The sequence below is a fragment of the Mustelus asterias genome, chromosome 19 (genome assembly GCF_964213995.1).
Source record: "Mustelus asterias chromosome 19, sMusAst1.hap1.1, whole genome shotgun sequence".
NCBI lineage: Eukaryota > Metazoa > Chordata > Chondrichthyes > Carcharhiniformes > Triakidae > Mustelus > Mustelus asterias.
In genome coordinates, this window is record NC_135819.1 from 4,224,183 (window position 1) to 4,251,151 (window position 26,969).

The following is a 26,969-nucleotide window of genomic DNA, read 5'->3' on the forward strand; positions in this document are numbered from 1 at the left end:
AAAGTGGACAGCAATAATCAGCATCTCCAGCAGACCTTGACATTGGCAATGATGACTCGTGCTGCAAGTTCTGTCAGTCACACTGTGACGGGGTATTGTGGTAGTGGCGAAGGGCTGGCTACAGAGCTGCACGGTCATGGGGTCAGTCAGTCAATCAGAACCCAAATACTGTCTTGACAACAGGTCAAGACGTTTCCTTCCAAATATATTCAATGGGAGTATCAGTCTCCAGGAAGGCTGCCTAGATGTACAGCTTAAGCTACATTACAACAGTGGTACTTCCCTGGACACTCAATGTCCCTTTTGGTGTTGGCCGTGGCTCATTGGAATGCACTCTCACTTCTGAACCACAAGTTCCAGATTCAAATCCCACCCCAGTGCTTGAACGCAAAGATCAAACCTGCCACCCTGGTGCAGTCCTGAAGGAGGTGCTTTCTTTCTGATGGGGCGTACTGACGCAGGTCCCACCTGCCTTCTTGGATGGATGTATAAACCTCACATGGTATTAGAGTCATCTATGTTCTTAAAAGAGTCATAGAATCATCGAATCCCTACAGTGCAGAAGGAGGCCATTCGGCCCATCGAGTCTGCACCAACAACAATCCCATCCAGTCCCTATCCCCGCAACCCCATGCATTTACATTAGCTACTCTCGCTGACACTAAGGGGCAATTTACCATGGCCAATCCACCTAACCTGCACATCTTTGGACACTAAGGGGCAATTTACCATGGCCAATCCACCTAACCTGCACATCTTTGGACACTAAGGGGCAATTTAGCATGGCCAATCCACCTAACCCACACATCTTTGCACTGTGGGAGGAAACTGGAGCACCCAGAGGAAACCCACGCAGACACAGGGAGAACGTGCAAACTCCACACAGTCACCTGAGGTTGGAATCAAACCCGAGTCCTTGGAGCTGTGAGGCAGCAGTGCTAACCACTGTGCCACCACGCTGTGTTATCCAGCATGCTCCGGGGCTGGGAAGTGCCGGTTAATCAAATACACCAGCCGACTTGAGATACAAGACGAGTTCTGCGTTTTCATCCAGTGAAAGAACTCCAGGATGGTCTCACGAGAAGTGCAGAAACGCACGAATCGAGTTCAGAGGAGAGATAATGTTACAGAGCAACGGGAGGCTGAGACCAGAGTGAGGACAGGTACCGGTAACTATTGCCGGTGAGTCCCGAATCCAGAATTCTAGTTAATAGTGAATTCCTGTTGGTAGAGGGCTGAATTACAAAAATCTTACTGTATAAGGAAGGAGAGTATGGGAGGTTCTCCCTGGTCAATACTTATCCCTCAATCAACATTATGAAAACAGATTATCCAGTCATTATCATATTTGTAGGAGTTTGCTGTGCTGTCATGCTTTCTACATAATAGGCTGGAGGAAATAGATGTTCGGAGGGAGGATGTCTTGGCAGTTTTGAATAAACTGAAGGTCGATAAGTCCCCTGGGCCTGATGAAATGTATCCTAGGATTCTTTGGGAGGCAAGGGATGAGATTGCAGAGCCTTTGGCTTTGATCTTTGGGTCCTCGCTGTCCACGGGGATGGTGCCAGAGGACTGGAGAATGGCGAATGTTGTTCCTCTGTTTAAGAAAGGGAATAGAAATGACCCTGGTAATTATAGACCGGTTAGTCTTACTTCGGTGGTTGGTAAATTGATGGAAAGGGTCCTTAGGGATGGGATTTACGACCATTTAGAAAGATGCGGATTAATCCGAGATAGTCAGCACGGATTCGTGAAGGGCAAGTCGTGCCTCACAAATTTGATAGAATTTTTTGAGGAGGTAACTAAGTGTGTTGATGAAGGTAGGGCAGTTGATGTCATATACATGGATTTTAGTAAGGCGTTTGATAAGGTCCCCCATGGTCGGCTTATGATGAAAGTGAGGAGGTGTGGGATAGAGGGAAAGTTGGCCGATTGGATAGGTAACTGGCTGTCTGACCGAAGACAGAGGGTGGTGGTCGATGGAAAATTTTCGGATTGGAGGCAGGTTGCTAGCGGTGTGCCGCAGGGATCAGTGCTTGGTCCTCTGCTCTTTGTGATTTTTATTAATGACTTAGAGGAGGGGGCTGAAGGGTGGATCAGTAAATTTGCTGATGACACCAAGATTGGTGGAGTAGTGGATGAGGTGGAGGGCTGTTGTAGGCTGCAAAGAGACATAGATAGGATGCAAAGCTGGGCTGAAAAATGGCAAATGGAGTTTAACCCTGATAAATGTGAGGTGATTCATTTTGGTAGGACAAATTTAAATGTGGATTACAGGGTCAAAGGTAGGGTTCTGAAGACTGTGGAGGAACAGAGAGATCTTGGGGTCCATATCCACAGATCTCTAAAGGTTGCCAGTCAAGTGGATAGAGCTGTGAAGAAGGCCTATAGTGTGTTAGCTTTTATTAACAGGGGGTTGGAGTTTAAGAGCCGTGGGGTTATGCTGCAACTGTACAGGACCTTGGTGAGACCACATTTGGAATATTGTGTGCAGTTCTGGTCACCTCACTATAGGAAGGATGTGGAAGCGCTGGAAGGAGTGCAGAGGAGATTTACCAGGATGCTGCCTGGTTTGGAGGGTAGGTCATATGAGGAAAGGTTGAGGGAGCTAGGGCTGTTCTCTCTGGAGCGGAGGAGGCTGAGGGGAGACTTAATAGAGGTGTATAAAATGATGAAGGGGATAGATAGAGTGAACGTTCAAAGACTATTTCCTCGGGTGGATGGAGCTATTACAAGGGGGCATAACTATAGGGTTCGTGGTGGGAGATACAGGACGGATATCAGAGGTAGGTTCTTTACGCAGAGAGTGGTTGGGGTGTGGAATGGACTGCCTGCAGTGATAGTGGAGTCAGACACTTTAGAAACATTTAAGCGGTTATTGGATAGGCACATGGAGCACACCAGGATGATAGGGAGTGGGATAGCTTGATCTTGGTTTCAGATAAAGCTCGGCACAACATCGTGGGCCGAAGGGCCTGTTCTGTGCTGTTCTATGTTCTATGTTCTATTACAGCAGTGACTTCACTAATACTTCCTTGCTTTGTTGGTGGTCATGAAAGGCGCTATATAAACTCAAGATATTTTTGGCCCAATTTGTCATGTACAGACCCTTTTTTTTGTGACCATGTTCCTAGTGGAGGAAACCACTGGGAAATGCCACCGGGTGTCACAGTGGTTCGCGCTGCTGCCCCACAGCGCCAGGGACCCGGGTTCGATACCCGGCTTGGGTCACTGACTGTGTGGAATCTGCACAATCACCCCGTGTCTGCGTGGGTTTCCTCCCGGTGCTCCAGTTTACCCCCACAATCCGAAAGACGTGCTGGTTAGGGTGCACTGGCCGTGCTAAATTCTCCCCCAGCGTACCCGAACAGGTATCGGAGTGTGGCGACTAGGGGATTTTCACAGTAACTTCATTGCAGTGTTAATGTAAGCCTACTTGTGACACTAATAAATAAACTTTAAACTTTAGAGAACTTTGTAAAACTAAGAATTAAATAATGTGATGAAACTTTCACCTCTGGAACATGGGTTGAAATCGAACCTGAAGAGACTCAGTGAAGATAGGATCTCATTCTGATGAGGAACAGATGACAAGCACTTATCTTACACTTTGGTGTCAAGATTACAAACTCACTCACTCAAACATGGCAAACATGAAGGCTTCATTGAGTATTAAATGCTTTGTTCATATATAGGGAGAATTTGAAACAAGGAGGCGGTGGCCTAATGGCATTATCGCCAGACTATTAATCCAGAAACTCAGCTAATGTTCTGGGGACCTGGATTGAAATCCCGCCATGGCAGATGGTGGAATTTGAATTCAATAAAAAATGCCTGTAATTAAGAACCTACTGATGACCATGAAACCATTTCTGGAAAAACCCATCTGGTTCACTAATGTCCTTTAGGGAAGGAAATCTGCTGTCCTTACCCTGTCTGGCCTACGTGTGACTCCAGAGCCACAGCGATGTGGTTGACTCTTGGGCAATTAGGGATGGGCAATAAAAGCTGGCCAGCCAGCGACACCCATGTCCCATGAATGAATTTAAAAAATATTAAAAGCTAACACACAGGGTAAACGCTCTGCTGATTAACAGAAACCCCTCATCACGATGAGAACCAAGCTGCCTGCTCTCCTCCCACCCCACACTGAGCCCTTATTGATTTGATAACACTCGTACGCAGTGACATCCTGGCATGGGGCCCATACCTCTTCCTTATGGATGACATTGATCCTGGTTTTGATGTATGGGAAAGCGTGTGAGGTTGTGAGGATTGTCTTCCGTTTATACTGCTCAGGCAGGTCTCCATGCGCGCGGCCATCCAAAGTGAAGGGTGTGCAGTACATGAAACAGCGCAGGTTATAGTTCTTGTCAAAGTAAGTGATTCGGTCCTTCATCTCGTAGGTGTCGAAGAAAGGCTCAACATACGTGATCTGAATGTACGCCTGAAAAAGATAAATGGGCTCTTCAGAACACTTTTAAATTCAGTAGGTTGAACAGAAAGACAGGATTGATACAGAAAATACAATAATCAAACAGGTTGGTTACCCAATTAGTTTGTGTAGATATCTAGTATCTAATCCCCTAGTATTCTAATCCGATGTGCCCACCCTGTTTCTCTATCCCAGTCTCTGCTCAATCACCAACTCTGGTACAGAGATCCACAATCTCATTATCCTATTCAGAAAAATGTATCTCCTGCTCTCGGTTCTAAATCTCTTTTATGTAATAGAATCCCTGCAGTGCAGAAAGAGGCCATTCGGCCCATCAAGTCTGCGCTGACTCTCTGAAAGAGCATCCGACCCAGGCCCTACCTTCCGCCCTATCCCCATAACCCCACGCATTTACCATGACTAATCCACCTAACCTACACATCTTTGGACAATAAGGATCAATTTATCATGGCTAATCCACCTAACCTACACATCGTTGGACTAAGGGACAATTTACCATGGCCAATCTACCTAACTTACACATCTTTGAACACTAAGAGACAATTTAGCATAGCCAATCCACCTAAGCTACACATCGTTGGACACTAAAGGACAATTTAGCATGGCCAATCCACCTAACCTGTGCATTTTTGGACATTTTAATGTTGCATCTATTTCCCTTTCCTCAGGGTCTCTCAACACAACTGTTCCTATCTACTTCCTATTCCTTCATTAATTTTGAACACCTCTATCAAACTAACCTGTAGCGTTCTAATAAAGACCTGCTCAATTTTTCAAATCTTTTTGTACTTATATTTTCCAATATTTTCTATTGCCGCTAACATTCTTCCTGTAACGTGGAGTCCAAAACTGTGCTCTGGATAAGGTTTTGTACAGATTTGTATGTGGCTCCATTGATGGGGACACTTACCTCTGCATCACAAGGTTCTGGGTTCAAGTCCCACTCCAGGGCTTGGGCACAAAAAAAAAATCAAGGCTGACATTTCAGTGCAGTACCGAGAGGGTGCTGCTCTGTCAGGGGTACTATCTTTCGGATGAAACTTTAAACTGAGGCCCATCTGCCTACTTGGATGGATGTGAAAAATCCCATGGCACCATTGTGAAGTAAGAAGTCTCACAACACCAGGTTAAAATCCAACAGGTTTATTTGGTAGCAAATACCATAAGCTTTCGGAGCACTGCTCCTTCGTCAGATGGAGTGGATATCTGCTCTCAAACAGTGCACTGGCACTGCCGGCATCTCCACATCATGACTATTGTGAAGAACAGCAGTGTCCTTGCCAATATTTATCCTTCAGTTGACATCACAATAAATAATATACTATCTGGTCATTATCACATGGTTGTTTGTGGGGGTTTGCTGCGTACAAATTGACTGGAAAGTTTCCTATGTTACAACAATGGCTACACTTCAAGAAGTACCTCAATGACTGTCAAGCGCTCTGAAGGGTCTGGTGGTATGTTCTTCCTATAACATGGATCCCAACACAGCTGCCAGTACTCCCAACTAAGGTTTTATACAGGTTGGTTACATCTTGACTTCTACGCCTTGTACAGTATTCCATTAGTACACCTTTTAAATTCGCCTTCGAGGAGTTGCCTTTAATATCATGCAAGCTTGAACCCTCAAATCCCTCTTCCACATTCCAAGGCCATTCAAAGTACGAGCATTTTTCTGCCAAATATATATCAGTTCATATTTACTGATACTGAATTCAACCATCTTATCAGCTTCCTTTAAACCTCAGCGTGATAAGTTGTTTCTTAAGTTAGTATCTTTCCTCTAACTCTATGTCCAAGTCACTGATGTGCACCATGAATAGAAGTAGCCAAAGAATCGAACCTTTTTGGGTACTTCCAACCACTTGGAAACTGTTCTTAACTCCAATTTTCATCTCTCATCAGTTAAAACAGTTTAAACTCACTTTGTTACCCTTTCCCTGCTTCCAAGCCCCTTAATCTTCTCTGATAGTTTCCTGTCAGAGGCCGTTTCCAGTACACTACACCCAGCATATCCGTCACAGCCTAAAGGACTACCAGACAAGCCAAGCATGATTTCTCTTTCTGAAATCTGTGTGGGTTGTGTCTAATTATTTTCCCTTCATCTGGATATTTAGTCATTTTAATTAAAGAGTTCTACATTTTCCTTACCACAGATGTTAAGCAAACTACAATTACTTAGGATAGCTGTCCCCCTTTTTCAAAAATGACCACTCCCCTGTCCTGCGTCCTATTTTCACCCTCGCTTGTAATATAATTTCCACAGCCTCTGATATTTCTCCCACAATTTCCTTTCGGCCGTATTCCATCAAGGCCTGGCACGTCATGTTCCTCCAAAGAACAAAGAACAATACAGCACAGGAACAGGCCCTTCGGCCTTCCAAGCCTGCACCAATCATGTGTTCCGAACTAGACCATCCGTTTGTATCCCTCTATTCCCAGTCTGTTCATGTGGCTATCCAGGTAAGTCTTAAATGATCCCAGCGTGTCTGCCTCAACCACCTTGCTTTGTAGTGCATGTCAGGCCCCCACCACCCTCTGTGTAAAATATGTCCCCCACATATCTGTATTGAACCTTGCCCCCCTTAGCTTGAACTTGTGACCCCTTGTGTTTGTCATTTCTGACCTGGGAAAAAGCTTCTAATTGTTCACCCTATCTATGCCCTTCATAATTTTATAAACTTCTATTAGGTCGCCCCTCAACCTTTGTCTTTCCAGGGAGAACAACCCTAGTTTACTCAATCTCTCCTCATACCTAATACCCTCCATACCAGGCAACATCCTGGTAAACCTTCTCTGTACTTTCTCCAAAGCCTCCACATCCTTCTGGTAGTGTGGTGACCAGAACTGGATGCAGTATTCCAAATGTGGCCTAACCAATGTTCTATATAACTACAACATCATATGCCAACTTTTATACGCTATGCCCCGTCCAATAAAGGCAAGCATGCCATATGCCTTCTTCACCAACTTTTCCACCTGTGCTGCCACCTTTAAGGATCTGTGTACTTGCACACCCAGATCCCTCTGTGTGTCTATACTACTGATGGTTCTGCCATTTATTGTATAGCTCCCCCTGCATTAGATCTACCAACATGCGTCACTTCGCATTTATCTGGATTAAATTCCATCTGCCATTTCTCCGCCCAATTTTCCAGCCTATCCATATCCTGCTGTATTCTCTGACAATGTTCATCACTATCCGCAACTCCAGCAATCTTTGTGTCGTCTGCAAACTTACTAATCAGACCAGCTACATCTTCTTCCAACTCATTTATATATATCACAAACAGCAGAGGTCCCAGTACAGAGCCCTGCGGAACACCACTAGTCACAGACCTCCAATCAGAAAAAGACCCCTCCACTGCTACCCTCTGTCTTCTATGGCCAAGCCAGTTCTGTACCCATCTAGCTAGTTCACCTTTGATCCAGTGAGATTTAACCTTTTGCAGCAGCCTGCCATGAGGGACCTTGTCAAATGCTTTACTAAAATCCATATAGACGACACCCACGGCCTTTCCCTCGTCAATCATTTTTGTCACCTCCTCAAAAAACTCAACCAAATTTGTGAGGCATGACCTCCCTCGTACAAAACCCTTGTACAAATGTTGTCTATCGCTAATGATATTATTCAGTTCTAAATGTGTATAGATCCTATCTCTAAGAATCTTCTCCAACAATTTCCCTACCATGGATGTCAAGCTCACTGGCCTATAATTACCCGGGTTATCCTTGCTACCCTTCTTAAATAACGGGACCACATTTGCTATCCTCCAATCCTCTGGGACCTCACCTGTGTCCAGTGAAGAAACAAAGATTTCTGTTAGAGGCCCAGCAATTTCATCTCTTGTCTCTCTCAGTAAACTAGGACAGATGCCATCTGGCCCTGGGGATATGTCTACCTTAATGGTTTAATTAACTTCTCTCATGCTGACCATCGATTTAACATCTTTTAACCAATTTATCATTCATATAATAGTTTGTGATATTCAATAATATCACTGGCAATTTTTGTTTATCTTCTGTTAATTTTGTTTCCTCAAGGGGAGGCGGTGGCCGAATGGCATCATCGCTAGACTATTAATCCAGAAACCCAGCTAACATTCTGGGACCCGGGTTCGAATCCCAGCCACGGCAGATGGTGGAATTTGAATTCAATAAAAAATTTCTGGAATTAAGAATCTACTGATGACCATGAAACCATTGTCGATTGTTGGAAAAACCCGATCTGGTTCATTAGTGTCCTTTAGGGAAGGAAATCCGCCGTCCTTACCCTGGTCTGGCCTAAATGTGACTCCAGGGCCACAGCAACGTGGTTGACTCTTAACTGCCCTCGGGCAACCAGGGATGGGCAATAAATGCTGGCCAGCCAGCGATGCCCATATCCCACAAATGAATAAAAAAAGTTTTTTATTAGTGTCACAAGTAGTCTTACATTAAAAATGAAGTTAGTGAAAAATCCCCTAGTCGCCACACTCTGGTGCCTTTTCGGGTACACAGAGGGAGAATTTAGCATGGCCAATCAACCTAGCCGGCACATCTTTGGACTGTGGGAGGAAACCGGAGCACCCGGAGGAAACCCACGCAGAAACGGGGAGAACATGCCGACTCCGCACAGACAGTGACCCAAGCTGGGAATCGAACCCGGGTTCCTGGCGCTGTGAGGCAGCAGTGCTAACCACTGTGCCACTGTACTGCCCAAATGTGTGCCACTGTTAAATTTCTAGCCATAAATAATACAAAAACCAATGCAATCCTTGGAAGTGCACATCAGTGCAAGGGCTGCCCCTTTAGAATGACTACACAAAGAATACACCAACATTGATAGAAAGCAGAGGAGCTTTGGCAGTGCATTGGTGTTTCAACTCTGGATCATGGACTCTAATGCAGCTTAGACTTATGTGATGTAAGCCTATTCTGTAAGGATCTATGGTGAAATGAGCTTGAGGAATCTTAACTCTGATCCTAGTGGGTGTGTGTCCACCGCACTAGACTCTCCCGAATTAGGGACCAAATGAGCATTTTCATTCAAAGAGGTCACAAATGGTGGACACGAGAAGTTTCAGATTGATACAGTGTGCAGGAAGACTTTAGTGTTTGGAACAAAGGCACACTGTTGAATCTGAGCAAAGGGCATTTCCCGGTTGCGTCCAACGTAGGTATATATACCCCATGGAGCGCCTGAAGGTGGCACCACCTCACTTGACCAGCAGAATGAAGGCGCACAATGGTTAGGGGGGATCTTATAGAGGTCTATAAAATAATGAGGGGCATAGATCAGCTAGATAGTCAACATCTTTTCCCAAAGATAGGAGAATCTAAAACTAAAGAGCATAGGTTTAAGGTGAGTGGGAAAGAGATGCAAAAGGGTCTAGAGGGGCAATTTTTTTCACTCAGAGGGTGGTGAGTGTCTGGAACGAGCTGCCAGAGGTAGTAGTAGAGGCAGGTATAATTTTGTCTTTTAGAAAGTATTTAGACAGTTACATGGGTAAGATGGGTATAGAGGGATATGGGCCAAACACGGACAATTGGGACTAGCTTAGTGGTAAAGATTGGGCAGCATGGACAAGTTGGCCGTAGGGCTTGTTTCCATGCTGGAAACCTCCATGACTCTAAATGCTGTGCACTGCAGGACTGAACTGAGTGCACAGTATTAAATCAGTTAGTCAGGTTTCAATGGTGAGTAGCCTTCAGCGCTGTGGAATGACCCACCGAGATTGCCATTACCTTGTTCGGGTCCAGTTTAGCTTTGTCAACCGGGTTGGAATCTTTAATAATCTCAGCAGTCTCTTCACCAAACTGGTCGTGGTAGAATTCCTGCCACAAAGCAGAACAGTATGATTTAAGGACAGCATTGTACAGAATCCCTGTTAAGCCAATCAGCAAGCCTCCTGATGTGGCTGTTATATGTCCATCACTGAACTATCTGCAGCACTGTCTGCGCTTCTTTACAATCAATGAGCTGTTGCGTCCTATCATTGCTGATCATCAGTCCTGGGCTTCCCTGCACAAATGCTGAGTCATGGTACCATTAAGTCATGCCAAACGTACACACAATACTCATTGAAGGTGCTACAGTTAACATTTTAAAGTCCCAGAGTCACATGGCTGTTAGAATCATAGAATCCTACAGTGCAGGAGGTGGCCATTCAGCCCATCGAGTCTGCACCGGCCACAATCCCACCCAGGCCCTATCCCCATAACCCCATGCATTTACCATACCTAGTCTCCCTGAGACTAAAGGGCAATTTAGCATGGCCAATCCACCTAACCTGCACATCTTTGGATTGTGGGAGGAAACCGGAGGAAACCCACGCAGACACAGGAGAATGTGCAGACTCCGCACAGACAGCGACCCAAGCCGGGAATCGAACCCAGGTCCCTGGCGCTGTGAGGCAACTGTGATGATGATAACATTACGATGATAAGAGTGACGGTCAAGACACTGTCTTGTATTGAGGAAGAACAGCCATCTGGTAACTGGCAGCCAGTAATGTCCGTCAATCACTGTGCCGCCCATTAGAATTAGATGTCAGTTGCATCTCAGTGGGCGGCACTCTCACGCCTGAGCCAGAAGGTCATGAATTCAAGTCTCACACTAGAGGGGAGCACAAAATCTAGGCCGATACTCAGTGTTGAGGGAGTGCTGCGTTATGATAGTGTTTTCCTTTGGAATCAGAAGTGAAACTGAGGCCTTGCAAGGTGAATGGTAAATATCCCACAACACCCGTCTGAAGAGGAGTTATCGCTGATGTCTTGGCTAATATTTATTCCTCAACCAACATCACTGAACAGAATATCTTGTCATTTTCACATTATTGCACGCAAATCAGCTGCCACATTTCCTACATTACAACAGTGACTACACTTGCAAAGTACTTCACTGATGCTGCACTTTGGGAGGTGGTGAACAGGTCTATGAAGCTTCTTGAAGCAGGGTTTACCAGATTTGCTCACCTCAAGTCGGTATGAAATCTCTGCTAGCTTGGTGATCGAGGGTTCCTTGTAAACAAACTCCTGCTCGTCCAAGTCTCCAAATTTACAACCATAGAAACCCACTCGGAAGTAAGTCCCAAACATCCTCTTCGAGGCCTGTGCAATGTGGAGAGGTCAGAACGTTAACAAACAGAGCAGTGATTTGTCCAATCCACTACCTACTCTCCACTCCCTCAATCTGTTTTTCAAACTCAGCTGTAGAGTCGGGTGTTTAAATAAAGTGCCCATTAGTTGGTCGGGCAGTCTGGTCAGGGCTAAGGACTGCAAGCTTCATATAATCCCTACAGTGCAGGAGGAGGTCGTTCGGCCCATCGAGTCTGCAGCGACCACAATCCCACCCAGGGCCCATAACCCCATGCATTTGCCCTAGCTAGTCCCCCTGACACTAAGGGGCAATTTAGCATAACCAATCCACCCTAACCTGCACATCTTTGGACTGTGGGAGGAAACCGGAGCACCCGGAGGAAGCCCATGCGGACATGGGGAGAATGTGCAGACTCCACACAGACAGTGACCCAAGCTGGGAATCGAACCTGGGTCCCTGGTGTCGTGAGGCAGCAGCTTACCTTTTAAGGGTTTTGTCTTGCTGGCCAGGTGCTATTGTTGGAAGACAAATATTGCTTTTTTTCCCCTTCCTTTTTAAGGTTCCTTAACTTATCTGTTGTCCAACTAATACTTTTACCTGTTGGGGTAACAAGTAAGCCCTCTTTAGAAGGGTACACTCTTCTACATCTTAAAGTTCTCACACCAGCCTCCCTAATCTCTTCAAACTGTGTAGAATTATGTTACCGATGTAGCCAGACTGAAACTGGCTAAGCACCTTTCAGTCCTTCTGCCAGTCCGAATTGGATAACTCATTTCACACTCCATTTGACTTCCAGAAAATAAGTGGCTACAACTGCCAGGAAACAGTCAAAGGTGTGCCAGTGCCCCATGCTATTAATCAGGAATATCATGCAACCTGGCGATTTCAGAGCACATCCAGAAAATGCACAGAAATGGTTTTAATTCCATTAACCCTCCATGGGATAAAGGGAAATCTAGTCACTGGGTAGAAAGCAAATGGTAAAATGTTAGGCCAGATTAAAACTGTGATATTAGTAGGGAGACTGGTAGGGTGCAGGGAGACAAGCAGGACTGGGAAGTGGAGGCCCAGATAATCACAGAATCCCCACAGCGCAGAAGGAAGCCACTTGGCCCATCGAGCCTGCACCGACAACAATCTCACCCAGGCCCTATCCCCGTAATCCCACATAGTTATCCTGTTAACTTCCCTGATACTAAGGGGGAATTTAGCATGACCAATCCATCTAACTTGCACATCTTTGAGTACTAAGGGACAATTTAGCATGGCCAATCCACCTAACCCGCACATCTTTGGACACCAAGGGGCAAATTAGCATGGCCAATCCACCTAGCCTGCACATCTTTGGGCACCAAGGGGCAAATTAGCATGGCCAATCCACCTAACCCGCACATCTTTGGACACCAAGGGGCAAATTAGCATGGCCAATCCACCTAACCTGCACATCTTTGGGCAGCAAGGGGCAAATTAGCATGGCCAATCCACCTAACCCACACATCTAGGGGCACGAAGGACAATTTAGCATGGCCAACCCACCTAACGCCCACTTCTTTGGATTGTGGGAGGAAACCAGAGCATCCGGAGGAAACCCACGCAGACATGAGGAGAACGCGCAAACTCCACAATGACAGTGACCCGAGGCCAGAACTGAACCTGGGTCCCTGGTGCTGTGAGGCAGCAGAGCTAACCAATGCGCCACCCTAATCTTAATGGCCAGGACTTCATTTGAATAATTTTGGGTCAACTCCCAGCCAATAACCAGCCTGATTGGCTGCTGACCAGTGGGCAGGAATGGGTGTGTAGCAACAGGAAGCAATTACTGAGAAATCTTGGGGACAGTTCCCCTGCGGTCAGCTTGGGTGGGGAAGACTGATGGTCATGTTCCAGGGAAGCAGAGGAATTTAAAATGGTAGCTTTAATGTCATGACTGCAGCAATGATGTGGAGATGCCGGCGTTAGACCAGGGTGGGTACAGTAAGAAGTCTCACAACACCAGGTTACAGTCCAACAGGTTTATTTGGAATCACGAGCATTCAGAGCGCTGCTCCTTCATCAGGTGAGTGGATGAAGGAGCAGCGTTCCGAAAGCTCGTGCTTCCAAATAAACCTGTTGGACATTAACCTGTTGTTGTGAGACTTCTTACTGTGACTGCAGCAACACTGGTAACGGGTCATTCTGCACCCTAATCTTTGATTAATTTCTGTTCTTGACAAGGTGAGGAGGTTTGTGGCGAGGAATGGAACTGAATTTCAATACTAAGTCCAAGGTTGGCTTGGGGTGGGGTAAGGTTCCCCTTTATACTACCTGAAGAATGAAACTTGACCCTGTTTTACATCTCTGGTTTCACCAATGTGTTAATTTTCCGATTTCACACTTGAACGGGCTCCTGTGCTGGATGGTGGGCGACACTCACTCAGCTCCTGACGCTGCTACAGACTTATTTCACATCGTAGGGCCAACTCGCAGCAAAAAGAGGCAATGTTCATTGCATCAGCCTGCATGGGATTCAAACCTAGGTCCCAGGACTGAGTGGCCGCTATTTAATACATCATGGTGCCCTTCCCTCCCCAAATTCCCTGAATTCTACTTGATCGAAAATTGACAAATCGTTTGCACAGATTCCCACTCAGATAGTAGACCTTCAGAGAATACTTGGAAAGTTGGAGAAATGTCGGAGAATTGGAACTTGAAGCAAGAGGCGACTGATAGAATGTCCGAACCATTTCGCAGATTGTTATCAGTTCATTACAAGCAATTTTCGATACAAATTACAAAATCACTTTAAATTAAGAAAAAAGCAACTTACCGCAGGGAGACATGAGGGGACAGTGTGATCAGCAGCAAGTGGAATAAAGGAGAGAGCACAGAGAGAATCGTCAACTGATAGACTTTAAACCAATCACCTTTATATGTACAGGTGGCCTCCCGTGACACCAAGGTGCAAGTGCTGCTGCCAGAATGGTAAGTTTGGGACCATCAACGCCATAATGATAACACCTACTGCTTTTCATATCTCATTTTGTTTCATTTCCCTCCCTCCGTCTCAAAAGATGCCACAGCCCCAATTTAATTTACAAGGCACCAGCTGGCCAGATTAACAGGTCCCTACTGAACATTGAGAGAGAGAGAAAGAATAGAGCCAACGTTTCGAGTCTGGATGACCCCTTTGTCAGAGCTCAGACGCAGGATCACCCAGACTTGAAACGTTGGCTCTATTCTCTCTCCACTGAGGCTGTCAGACCTGCTGAGATCTTCCAGCATTTTCTGTTTTTGTTTCAGATTCCAGCGCCCGCCGTATTTTGTGTTTATCTTAGTAAACAGGCATCATCCCCGACAGTTTGAGAAGAGCAAGAAGGCGGACGTCACTCTTCCAAGTTTGGATTGCGTTCACTGGCAGCAGCAATTTCACCACAGGGTTTGTCACAGGGGAAACCTGCCCACCCGTCCGCAAATCCCCCCATACACACACACACACACCCACACACACGCACCCCTCCCCCCACCAATAACAAATGTGAGGCACAATTTTGGTTGAGGAGCTGTCACACGTTATGGTCAGTAGAACACAGTATGCTGCCCGGTTATGTCACAAAGCACAAACATCTCACCCTTCCCTCCCCCCACTCCTCCCCCTATATCCCGCCGCCCCGCCCCAAATCCCCCCAAAGGGTTCTGAACCAACTCTGCGTGAGATAATCACAGACTACAGCCCAAAGCTTAAGAGGGGAAAATGGTCTCGTGGTGTCAGGTGGGTTCAATGCCACAGTGGGGCTCTCCCGTCTGACAGTCCAACCCGGTCACTGCTGCAGCTTCCACATCTACATTTAATGTTGCGACGTACCAGGGAGGAGGAGGTTAACAAGGCAAGGGCTGCTAGATGACAAACCTCCACCGCCACAAGGCACCACGGTGAAATTATTTCACTCACACCTATCACATTTCAAACATGTCTACTACGTTCCTAGCATATATTACTAACTAAGTGAAAAACACACACAAAAAAGTCTAAACACCATCTTTAAAAATCATCCAGCATCCCTGACTACATGGCCCACAAGCTCAATAGGAGCCATGTTTTATCAGGAAATAAATTTTCCAGCAGCCTCTGCACCAGTACTGGGAACAGTAACTTCATTACAGCACCCGGCATCCTGCCTCCTCCACACTGTCATAACACCCGCTGACTTGTCGTCATACACCATCGCTTCCTGCAGGCAGTGCACGTGCCACACCTGGATGGACGCAAGCTAGTTAAGGTGCTTTGTGACCCAAGGGCTTATCTGCCCACAGTCCCACACAGCCACAATCAAGCAGCAACCTTTTCCAACACATCTCGTGGTTGGTTTGGATCCAGAAGAACGTTATTCCATGTTTCGAATCAATCAGGAATTCAATTTCCACCCCCCCCCCCCCCGGCCTCCCACATTCTTTTTGGTGAATGGCCCACGTCGAAATTTGATCTGACGTTTCTACGCAGGTTTTCGGAAACGCGGGAAAGGCGCAACCCGCACAATGGCCGCCCCGTCCCACCCCCCCCCCCCCCCCCCCGCCGAGTCGATGGGAGGAAGCCAGCAGATGTGTTATCAGGTATGCTGCAAACACAAGCAGCAATGGCTGTGTGAGCCGCAAGATAGGCAGGGCTTGATGGCAATTATTGGATTATCACATGACGTGAATGTCAGTGTTATGAATGATGCGGTCACGCTGGGAAAAAACAGTCAGTCAGTCGGCAATACAGGGTGACCATGGAACTGTCAGCCAATGTGATATTAACTTAAAGCACTCTTCAGGCAGCCCTCTGGATTTAGCAGTTCACTAAAGAACACCGAGGCACTTGCTAGGAACCCTGAATGGAAGCTCTTTTCCCCTGGCGAAAAAACACCTTTGTCCGGATAATTTAAACATCTGAGATTCCAAAGGCCAGGAATTTCCCCACCATTACCGATCCTCAAAAACCTGAACATCACAGTAACTTCAAAGTAACTTCATTGCAGTGCTAATGTAAGCCTTACTTGTTTGATTTTACTCACTTTATCCTAGCTACCCTTCCTAATCTGAGGAACAGAGGAGTGCCTGATGTCTTTGACACACCAACAATACTGCTCCTGGGTCAGCACTGTGCAGGGGAACAGCCTTTCTCATTCTCAAAGCTACCTCCTACGAAGGCAGGTAAAACTCACCCATCCGGAGAATGCCAAGTGCAAACATCTCAGTGTAAGGGTTCTGTCTCAGCCCTCTTTTGGGCAGTGTTCCAGCCTTCCGTTTCGACACCGACTCATGTGTCTCCTTGTCATACACTAAAGCTTGATATTGAGAAATACCAAACGCCCAGAAGTGTAAAGTGGCTGCGTTATATAGACCAGAAGCTCGCTGGTCAGAAATCCTAATCCGTGCGGAGTTAACTAATCTACACTGGGATTTCATTAGGGGGCTGTAGAATTGGCTGTAGCTGCTCCTCAGAATACAGACAGGGCTTTGAATCTTGCTCCCTAAGTGGAGGCGATGGCCTAGTGGTATTATCGCCAGACTATTAATCCAGAAACTCAGCTAATGTTCTGGGGACCCGGGTTCGAATCCCAGCCACGGCAGGTGGTGGAATTTGAATTCAATTTTAAAAATCTGGAATTAAGAACCTACTGATGACCATGAAACCATTGTTGGAAAAACCCATCTGGATCACTAATGTTCCTTTAGGGAAGGAAATCTGCCGTCCTTACCCGGTCTGGCCTACATGTGATTCCAGAGCCACAGAAATGTGGTTGACTCTCAACTGCCCTCCAAGGGCAACTAGGGATTGGCAATAAATGCTGGCCAGCCAGCGACACCCATGTCCCACGAATGAGTTTTTAAAAATCTACGTGCATGTAGATGGCAAGTCAGGAGAGCATCAGACTGGGTTTGTGCAGCTGACACTCATTGTCCAGGCAACATCAGGGAAGACTGGAAATGCTTGGCAATAGGGACTGAACATCAACAATAAGTCAGCATGATGTCAGGAAATTTAGTAACATCTTTTAAAATAGTAAGTGGAGTGAGCTGAACAGCCTGCCTGCTGACCTCAACCAGGAAATGGTGTAATATGAAGGAAGTACAGAGACAGGAGAAAATCATTGAAAATACTAAGCTTTCATTCCCCCCTCCCACCCGAGACAATCCGATGGCTGCCTGAAGCAACTTCTGAAAATCTGCACTTGGAGTTAGTTAGAACAGGAGATATTGCCCAGTTCTAGTGTACATCATCTCCTCACGTGACACAGCCATGGCATGCAAGAATATCATTGTACGAACAATCCAATCCACACTGAATGCATGCAGCCTACCTCCCAGCCAGAACTCTGCACATGGACAGAGAGGGGGAAGGGGAGAGATAAAGCAAGAGAGACAAAATTCACCGGTCAATGAATACTGAAACAGGAGTTAACACAGAATCTGGAGGAACAGAGCGCACTCATTATGATGCTGCATTATGATGAGCCATCTAAAATCTGTGATCAAGGGGATGGTTTAGAAGGGTGTTCTGGTACTGAGAAGTTGAAAGCATACATCAGGCAGTGTTACAACATAGAATCCCCACACTGTAGAAGGAGGCAATTCGGCCCATCGAGTCTACACCAACCACAATCCCACATAGGCCCTATCCCCATAACCGTACTTATTTACCCTACTAACCCCCTGACACAAGGCACAATTTAGCATGGCCAATCAACCTAATCCATCCAACATATCAGACATGGCCATGAGTATATAAACCAACACAATGAGGAGGTTACTGTGAGAGGGCTATGTCCCAGTCAGTTGGGCAGTATGGTGGCACAGTGGTTAGCACTGCTGCCTCACAGTGCCAGGGACCTGGGTTCAATTCCCGGCTTGGGTCACTGCCTGTGTGGAGTTTGCACATTCTCCCTGTGTCTGCGTGGGTTTCCTCCCACAGTCCAAAGATGTGCGGATTAGGCGGACTGGCCATGCTAAATTGCCCCTTAGTGTCGGGGGACTAGCTAGGGTAAATGCATGGGGTTAGAGGAATAGGGCCTCGGTGGGATTGTGGTCGGTGCAGACACGACGGGCCGAATGGTCTCCTTCTGCACTGTAGGATTCAATGATTCAATGTTACAGTAAGGGATTTACATTAACGAATATGGAAAGAGATATACAGTTGGTGTGATTGCAGGGGGATATACAGACAGGATCACAATGAAGGGTATGTATCAGCCAATGCCAAAGAAAGGGTATAATATGGCCAAAGCCATCAAACTCTATTAGCCACTGGCACAGGAAAGGGGAGGACGAGTTATAAATTGCTCAGGATCACAGTATGGGGCATGTATCAGGCAACACCACAGTAAAGAGGCACTGTATATCCCTCATTGGAAGCTCTGTCCTTTCTCTTCACCATCAGAAACTCCTACCTGCCGCCAATTAGCAAATAAAGTCTCAAGATTCTCACACCCACGCAGCCTTGTGACTACTGTCGGCATGAAGACTGTCTGTGCGGAGTCTGCACGTTCTCCCCATGTGTGCGTGGGTTTCCTCTTGGTGCTCTGGTTTCCTCCTACCCTCCAAAGATGTGCGGGTTAGGTGGATTGGCCATGCTAAATTGCCCCTTAGTGTCAGGGGGACTAGCTAGGGTAAATGTTTGGGGTTATGGGGATAGGCCCTGGGTGGGATTGTGGTCGGTGCAGAATTGATGGGCTGAATGGCCTTCTTCTGCACTGTAGGATTCTATGATTCCATACGGAAATGTATTTTTATTTGGATGGTGATACACAGACGTTCTGCATTGTTTTAGCATCACATGTTTGAAGGTGGCTGTGAAGATGGCAGAGGGTGGTGAATTTGCGGAACTTGCTGCCCCATAGCGCGGTGGGGTCAGAATCACTGAATGGTTTCAAGAAGGAGATAGATATATTTCTAATTAAAAAAAGGGATAAGGAAATATGGGGAACAGGTGGGGAGGTGGATTTGAGACCAGGAAGAGATCAGCCATGATCATGGTGGCACAGGAGGCAGCACGGTGGCACAGTGGTTAGCACTGCTGCCTCACAGCTCCAGGGACCTGGGTTCAATTCCAGGCTTGGGTCACTGTCTGTGTGGAGTTTGCACGTGCTCCCCGTGCCTGTGTGGGTTTCCTCCGGTTTCCTTGCACAGTCCGAAAGACGTGCTAGTTAGGTGCACTGGCCATGATAAATTCTGGCGCCGGAGTGTGGTGACTAAGGGATTTTCACATTAACTTCATTGCAGTGTTAATGTAAGCCTACTTGTGACACTAATAAATAAATTTAGAGCCCCAAATTCCCAGTGCAGTGCCGAGGGAGTGCTGCCCTGTTGGAAGTGCCAACTTCATTGCAGTGTTAATGTAAACCTACTTGTGACACGAATAAAATTTTTAAAAGTGACCTGATCGAATGGCGGAGCAGGCTCTCAGGGCTGAACTTCTGCTCCTAATTCCTATGTATCAAATACTAAGCAATCTGGATTTTCTGTGAACTTCTGAGATGACAGTCACTTATCTTTGCCGTGCCCTTTCAACTCATTGGGGGAAGTGAGATTTATGATTTGCAACAGATTGCAAACTTACCCGGAGCTGCCTTTATCTTTCATGAGGGCCATGTGTGAGAATTCCTTACGCTGTTAAACCAACACAAGTGATGGTCACTCGTCACCTTGAAGCTCTGATCCCGATCGAGTGTAAATCAATGGCGCAGGGCCATTTGAAGCAATGTTGTCATGCTTTCACCCTCTTGATTTCAGTCACTGCAGAGCTGTATGTGTGGCTCTGAGGACACTGGGAACATCACAGCCAAGACTCAACTATAGGTTTTGGGAATGTGCTCAGAACATTTTAAATGGAGCTCAAACTTCATGTGCTATTTTTACAGCACTTTTACTAACACTGAGGCAGCCAACCTCTAAACGCTATACAAAGTACACTTGTGCCACCCTATGGCATGGCGTAGATACTGCAAGCGTATTCCACTGCTTTTTAAATCTCTCTAATTGCGTTTTTCCACTCAGTGGGCTAATATTTTGTCACAAGCACATGCCTGTGGGTTGGTGCTGGTGAAGGGAGAGAAAGCTGCAATGACCCTAGTCGCTGGGACTATCAAGGCTCTGTGTATGAGACGTGCAGTAAGAAGTCTCACAACACCAGGTTAAAGTCCAACAGGTTTATTTGGTAGCAAAAGCCACTAGCTTTCGGAGCGCTGCTCCTTCATCAGGTAAGTGGGAGTTCTGTTCACAAACAGGGCATATAAAGACACAAACTCAATTTACAAAATAATGGTTGGAATGCGAGTCTTTACAGGTATTCAAGTCTTAAAGGTACAGACAATGTGAGTGGAGAGAGCATTAAGCACAGGTTAAAGAGATGTGTATTGTCTCCAGCAAGGACAGTTAGTGAGATTTTGCAAGCCCAGGCAAGTCGTGGGGGTTACAGATAGTGTGACATGAACCCAAGATTCCGGTTGAGGCTGTCCTCATGTGTGCAACGGCCTCAACCGGGATCTTGGTTTCATGTCACACTATCTGTAACCCCCACGACTTGGCTGGGCTCGCAAAATCTCACTAACGATCCTGAGTGGAGACAATACACATCTCTAACCTGTGCTTAACCCTTTCTCCACTCACTGTCTGTACCTTTAAGACTTGATTACCTGTAAAGACTCGCATTCCAACCATTATTTTGTAAATTGAGTTTGTGTCTTTATATGCCCTGTTTGTGAACAGAACTCCCACTTACCTTGGACTTTAACCTAGTGTTGTGAGACTTCTTACTGTGTTTACCCCAGTCCAACGCCGGCATTTCCACATTATGAGACGTGCATCAGGTCTCATTCACTCATCACCTTCATGTTCATTGATCCAAACTGGCTCCTCATTCATCAACGCCTCAAGTTTAAATTCACATCTTTTTGTTGAAATCTCCGAGGCTTTGCCTCCTCCTCATCTCTGTACCATCCACTTGCTCTCTTGAGATCTCTGTGGCTCTCCAAATCTGCCCTCTTGACTGATCTTCATCACCCCATTGGTGGCCATGCATTCTGCTCCAAGGCCCCAGGCTCTGGAATTTCCATCCTAAATCTGTCCACTATAAGAGGTTTCCTAAAACTTACCTCCTTGACCAAGCTCACGTTTGCCAATGTGGTAGGCAGTCCAATTTGCTATAACCATTCAGTGAAGGGCCATAGTTGTTTTACTATACAATTTGTGATGATGTTAGATGGGTTTAGGGTTGTTGACCATGGTACAGGTGACATGCTTTCCCAGAGTGTGGGTGGTGGGATAGGAATCAAGTTACACTGCAGCCAACTCAACAGCAGCATTGACAAGTCCTGAAAGTAGACCATCTTCTCTCCACTCTGTAAATCATTGACTCTATGAAAGTTAGAGATCCTACAATCATAAAATTCCTACAGTGCAGAAGGAGGCCATTCAGCCCATCGAGTCTGCACCGACCACAATCCCACCCAGGCCTTATTCCCATAACCCCTCATGTTTACCCCACTAATCCCCTGACATTAGGGTCAATGTAGCACGGTCAATCAACCAAACCCGCACATCTCTGGGCTGTGGGAGGAAACCGGAGCACCCGGAGGAAACCCACGCAGACACGGGGGAGAACGTGCAAACTCCACACAGATAGTGACCCAAGCCGGGAATTGAACCCGGGTCCCTGGTGCTGTGAATGCTAACCACTGTACCAAGATAGTTCTTGGGATGAAGGGGATCAAAGGATAAGGGGGCACGGGGAAGGTGGGATCAGGCTATTGAGTTGGATGATCAGCCACGATCATAATGAAAGGTGGAGCAGGCACGAAGGGCCGAACAGCCTCCTCCTGCTCCTATTTTCTATGTTTCTATGAGTTGAGGATAGAGGGACGGGTACTTAATGTGGAAGAGTTTAACAGAAATGGTTGAGAAGCACATCAAACCCCACTCGCCCAGTGGGGCCTGATGTCCATACTGTGCAAGTTTCAAATCATTAAGCTATAATTGTATATTTCACATCCTGCATTTACTGAGCAGGACATAGCCATTAGGTTGACATGCAATACCTGGTTTGGAATCTTGTTAAAAGCATCCTGCAGTTTTCCATGGATTGTTGCCAGTTTCTTACTATCCCGGTTAGCTTCATGGATTGGGATCAGGATCTTGTACACTTCATTCACAGCTTCATACATCCCAGCCTGGTGAGGAAAAAAAAGTCACACAATCAATATTGGAACTCAGCAGCAGGGTAGACAGCTCCACCAGTCCAAAGGGTCCATCCTGAGGCACTCAGCAACGTCCAGATATCTGCTTCCGAATGAGGGAAGATATCAGTGCAGGGCCTTTGCTGTTTAGTTAGATCTACATTAGCTTGGTCTACAGTATACCTATTTCATGCCATCAGGATATGTTATCTGAAAGGAGACCACCAGTGTAACAGGCACGGTTTCCAACCCCTGTACATTACTCTTGTATGGAAGCAGTTTGTAGCTTGGACAGTACTCTATGGGAAGGAAGAGGTATGGAGTGTGCAGATTCAGTCAGTCATGTCAGCAAATACCTGCAGGTACAGGACAGAGATTCCCAGATGCAAGGTAAGGTATAGCAGACAGTAAAGAAGGCAAATGGTATGTTGGTCTTCATAGCAAGAGGATTTAAGTATCGGGATAGGGATGTTTTATCACAATTGTACAGGGCGTTGGTGTGGCCGCACCTGGAGTATGCAGTTTTGGTGTCCTTATCTAAGGAAGGATGCCCTTGCTATAGAGGGAGTAAATGAAGGTTTACCAGACTGATTCCTGGGATGGCAGGTCTGTCATATGAGGACAGACCAAGTTAGTTAGGATTATATTCACTGGAGTTTAGAAGAGCGAGAGGGGATCTCATAAAAACGTATAAAATTCTAACAGGGTTAGACAGGATAGATTCAAAAAGAATGTTCCCGATGGTGGGGGAGCCCAGAACTAGGGGTCATAGTTTGAGGATAAGGAGTAAACCTTTTAGAACATAAGAAATAGGAGCAGGAGTAGGCCATCTAGCTCCTCGAGCCTGCCCCGCCATTCAATAAGATCATGGCTGATCTGATAGTGGTTTAGTTCCACTTACCCGCCCGCTCCCCATAATCCTTAATTCCCTTATTGATCAGAAATCTATCTACCTGTGACTTAAACATATTTAACGAGGTAGCCCCCACTGCTTCAATGGGCAGAGAATTCCAGAGATTCACTACCCTCTGAGAGAAGAAGTTCCTCCTCAACTCTGTCCTAAACTGACTCCCCCTTATTTTAAGGCTGTGTCCTCTAGTTCTCGTTTCCTTTCTAAGTGGAAAGAATCTCTCTGCCTCTACCCTGTCTAGCCCCTTCATTATCTTATATGTCTCTATAAGATCTCCCCTCAGCCTTCTAAACTCCAACGAGTACAGGCCCAATCTACTCAATCTCTCCTCATAAGCTAACCCCCTCATCTCCGGTATCAACCTGGTGAACCTTCTCTGTACTCCCTCCAAGGCCAATATATCCTTTCGCAAACAAGGGGACCAAAATTGCACACAGTACTCTAGTTGCGGCCTCACCAGTGCCTTGTACAATTGCAGCAAGACCTCCCTGCTTTTATACTCCATCCCCTTCGCGATAAAGGCCAACATTCCATTTGCCTTCTTGATCACCTGCTGCACCTGCAAACTGAGTTTTTGCGATTCATGCACAAGGACCCCCAGGTCCCTCTGTACAGTAGCATGTTGTAATTTTTCACCATTTAAATAATAGTCCATTTTACTATTATTCCTTCCAAAGTGGATAACCTCACACTTGTCAACGTTATACTCCATCTGCCAGATCCTCGCCCACTCACTTAGCCACTCACTTTAGAACTGAGGTGGAGAAATTTCTTCACCCATAGGGTGTTGAATGTGTGGAATTCACTACCACAGAATGTAGTTGATTTCAAGAAATTAGATATAGTTCTTGGGGCTAAAAGGATCAAGAGATGGGGGAGGGGAAGGGGGGGATCAGGCTATTGAATTCGATGATCAGCCATGATCAAAATGAATGGTGGAGCAGATTCAAAGGGCTGAATGGCCTACTCTTGCTTCCAGTTTCTATGTCAGACTGACTGGAGTGGAGTTAAGCCTAAGAAGACAGAGACGGTGGCATGGTAATGTCACTGGGTCAGTAAACCAGTGGCCCAGGTTAATGCTCTGAAAACATGGGTTCAAATCCCACCACAGCAGCTGGTGGAATTTAAATTCAATTAATTAAAACCTGGAATTCAACTCACTCCACACAATTTCAAGAAACAGCAGAAGGCACTGGTAACTGCAAACGCTATGGGCCAAGGCAACAGTACAGAAGGCCTGTACTCCTGAACTAGCCGTGCCCCTAACCAAGTCACTCACACACAGCTACTATGCTGGCATCTACCCGGCAATGTGGGAAAAAAGCAGGATAAATCAACCCTGGCCAATTAGCACCTCATCAATCTTCTCTCAATCATCAGCAAAGTGATGGAAGGTGTTGACAGCGCTACCAAGTGGCACTTACTCAGCACTAACCTGCTTGCTGACACAGTTTGGATTCTGCCAAGACCACTCAGCTCCTGACCTTATTATAGCCTGGATAGAATAGTTGAATCCCTACAGTGCAAAAGGAGGCCATTCGGCCCATTGAGTCCGCACCGATAACAATCCCACCCAGGCTCTATGCCCATTACTCCATATATTTAACCTGCTAATCCCTCTAACCTACACATCCAGGGACACTAAGGGGCCATTTAGCATGGCCAATCAAATAACCCGCACATCTTTGGACTGTGGGAGGAAACCGGAGCACCCGGAGGAAACCCACACAGACATGAGGAGAATGTGCAAACTCCACACAGACAGTGACCCAAACCTGGGTCCCTGGAGCTTTGAGGCAGCAGTACTAACCACTGTGCCACCCGACCTATGGATGTTTCCATCTATATATAGAAATATCTATCTATAGCCATCTAAAGAGCTGAACTCAGAGGTGAGGTGAGTGTGACTATCAATCAAAGCAGCATTTGACTGAGCGTGGCATCAAGGAGCCCCAGCAAAACCAAATGCAATGGGATTTGAGGGGGAATGGGTGTGGCTCTCTACTGGTTGGAGTCATACCTAGCACAAAGCAAGATGGTTGTATTTATTGAAAGTCAATTATCTCAGTCCTGCGACAACGCTGGTGGAGTTCCTTAGGGTAGTGTCCTAAACCCAACCATCTGCAAGTTCCCCTCCAAGCCACATACCATCCTGACTTGGAAAAATACCTACATTCCTTCACCGTCGCTGGGTCAAAACCCTGGAACTCTCTTTCTAACAGCACTGTAGGTGTGACTACACCAAGTGGACGGCGCCCTTTCAAGGAGGCTCACTAGCACTCAACTCGGAATGAGCAATAAATGCTGGTCTAGGCAACAATGTCCACGTCATGTGAATGAATAAAACATTTTTTTAAATTAACAAAAAAGAGTGAAAAACAGAGTGAAACCTATTGTTATACCATTGTGAAGGAAGCTGCTGCTTGCTCCAGCAATCCCACCAGGCCAGCTTCTGTGAAATATTTCCCAGCACAAATTCCTTCTTCATCAGGAGAGAGAACATCATCCGATACAGCAGATTCCTCAAGAACGTTCGACGATATGTTCTTTGGGGTAAAGAAATTCACAGAATCATAAACATGAAATGAAATATTTATGATCACAACTTAAATTATATAATAAGAAGTCTCACAACACCAGGTTAAAGTCCAACAGGTTTATTTGGAATCACGAGCTTTTGGAGCGCTGCTCCTTTGTCAGGTGAGTGAAGGAGCAGCGCTCCGAAAGCTCGAGATTCCAAATAAACCTGTTGGACTTTAACCTGATGTTGTGAGACTTCGTACTGTGCCCACCCCAGTCCAATGCCGGCATCTCCACAACATAAATTATATAACAAACAACTTGTATATATTTAACACAATAAAACATCGCAAGACTCTTCGTGGGAGCATTGCAAAAAATGACTTCAAACCAATTAAGAAGATATTAGGTCAGATGATCAAAAGCTTGCTCGAAGGTGTAGGTTTTGGAGTGTCTGAAAGGAGGATAACAAAGGTAGAGAGCCAGAGATGTGTGGGGAAGGCAATTCCAGATTTCCGGGCCTACGCAACTGAAGGCACAGTCACCAATAGTCAAGTGATTAAAATCGGAAACACTCAGCAGAAATTAAAAGTCCTGAATTAAAAATCTAATGATGACCATGAAACCACTGTCGATTGTTGTAAAAACCCATCCAGCTCACTACTAATGTCATTTAGGGAAGGAAATCTGCCATCTTTACCCGGTCTGGACGACATGTGACTCCAGAGCCACAGCAATGTGGTTGACTCTCAAATGCTCTCTGAAATGGGAGGGCACGGTGGCAAGCACTGTTGCCTCACAGCGCCAGGGACC

The 26,969-nt window shown here is 46.2% G+C and overlaps 1 protein-coding gene across 6 annotated transcripts in view; it reads right to left on the reverse strand.

The window, feature by feature from the left end:
- Positions 1 to 26,969, reverse strand: part of dock6 (dedicator of cytokinesis 6) — a 226,535-nt gene that overhangs the window by 13,366 nt on the left and 186,200 nt on the right. For 4 of the 6 annotated variants that reach the window (XM_078234904.1, XM_078234903.1, XM_078234901.1 and 1 more), the window contains 5 exons: positions 26,039 to 26,182; positions 22,589 to 22,720; positions 11,414 to 11,548; positions 10,184 to 10,273; positions 4,211 to 4,447 (listed from right to left, as the gene is read on the reverse strand). In XM_078234904.1, coding sequence (XP_078091030.1) covers positions 4,211 to 4,447; positions 10,184 to 10,273; positions 11,414 to 11,548; positions 22,589 to 22,720; positions 26,039 to 26,182 — 738 coding nt within the window. Of the gene's footprint in view, positions 1 to 4,210; positions 4,448 to 10,183; positions 10,274 to 11,413; positions 11,549 to 14,176; positions 14,317 to 22,588; positions 22,721 to 26,038; positions 26,183 to 26,969 lie in introns of those variants that run through there. The other 2 variants (XM_078234900.1, XM_078234905.1) reach the window with 2 other exon arrangements.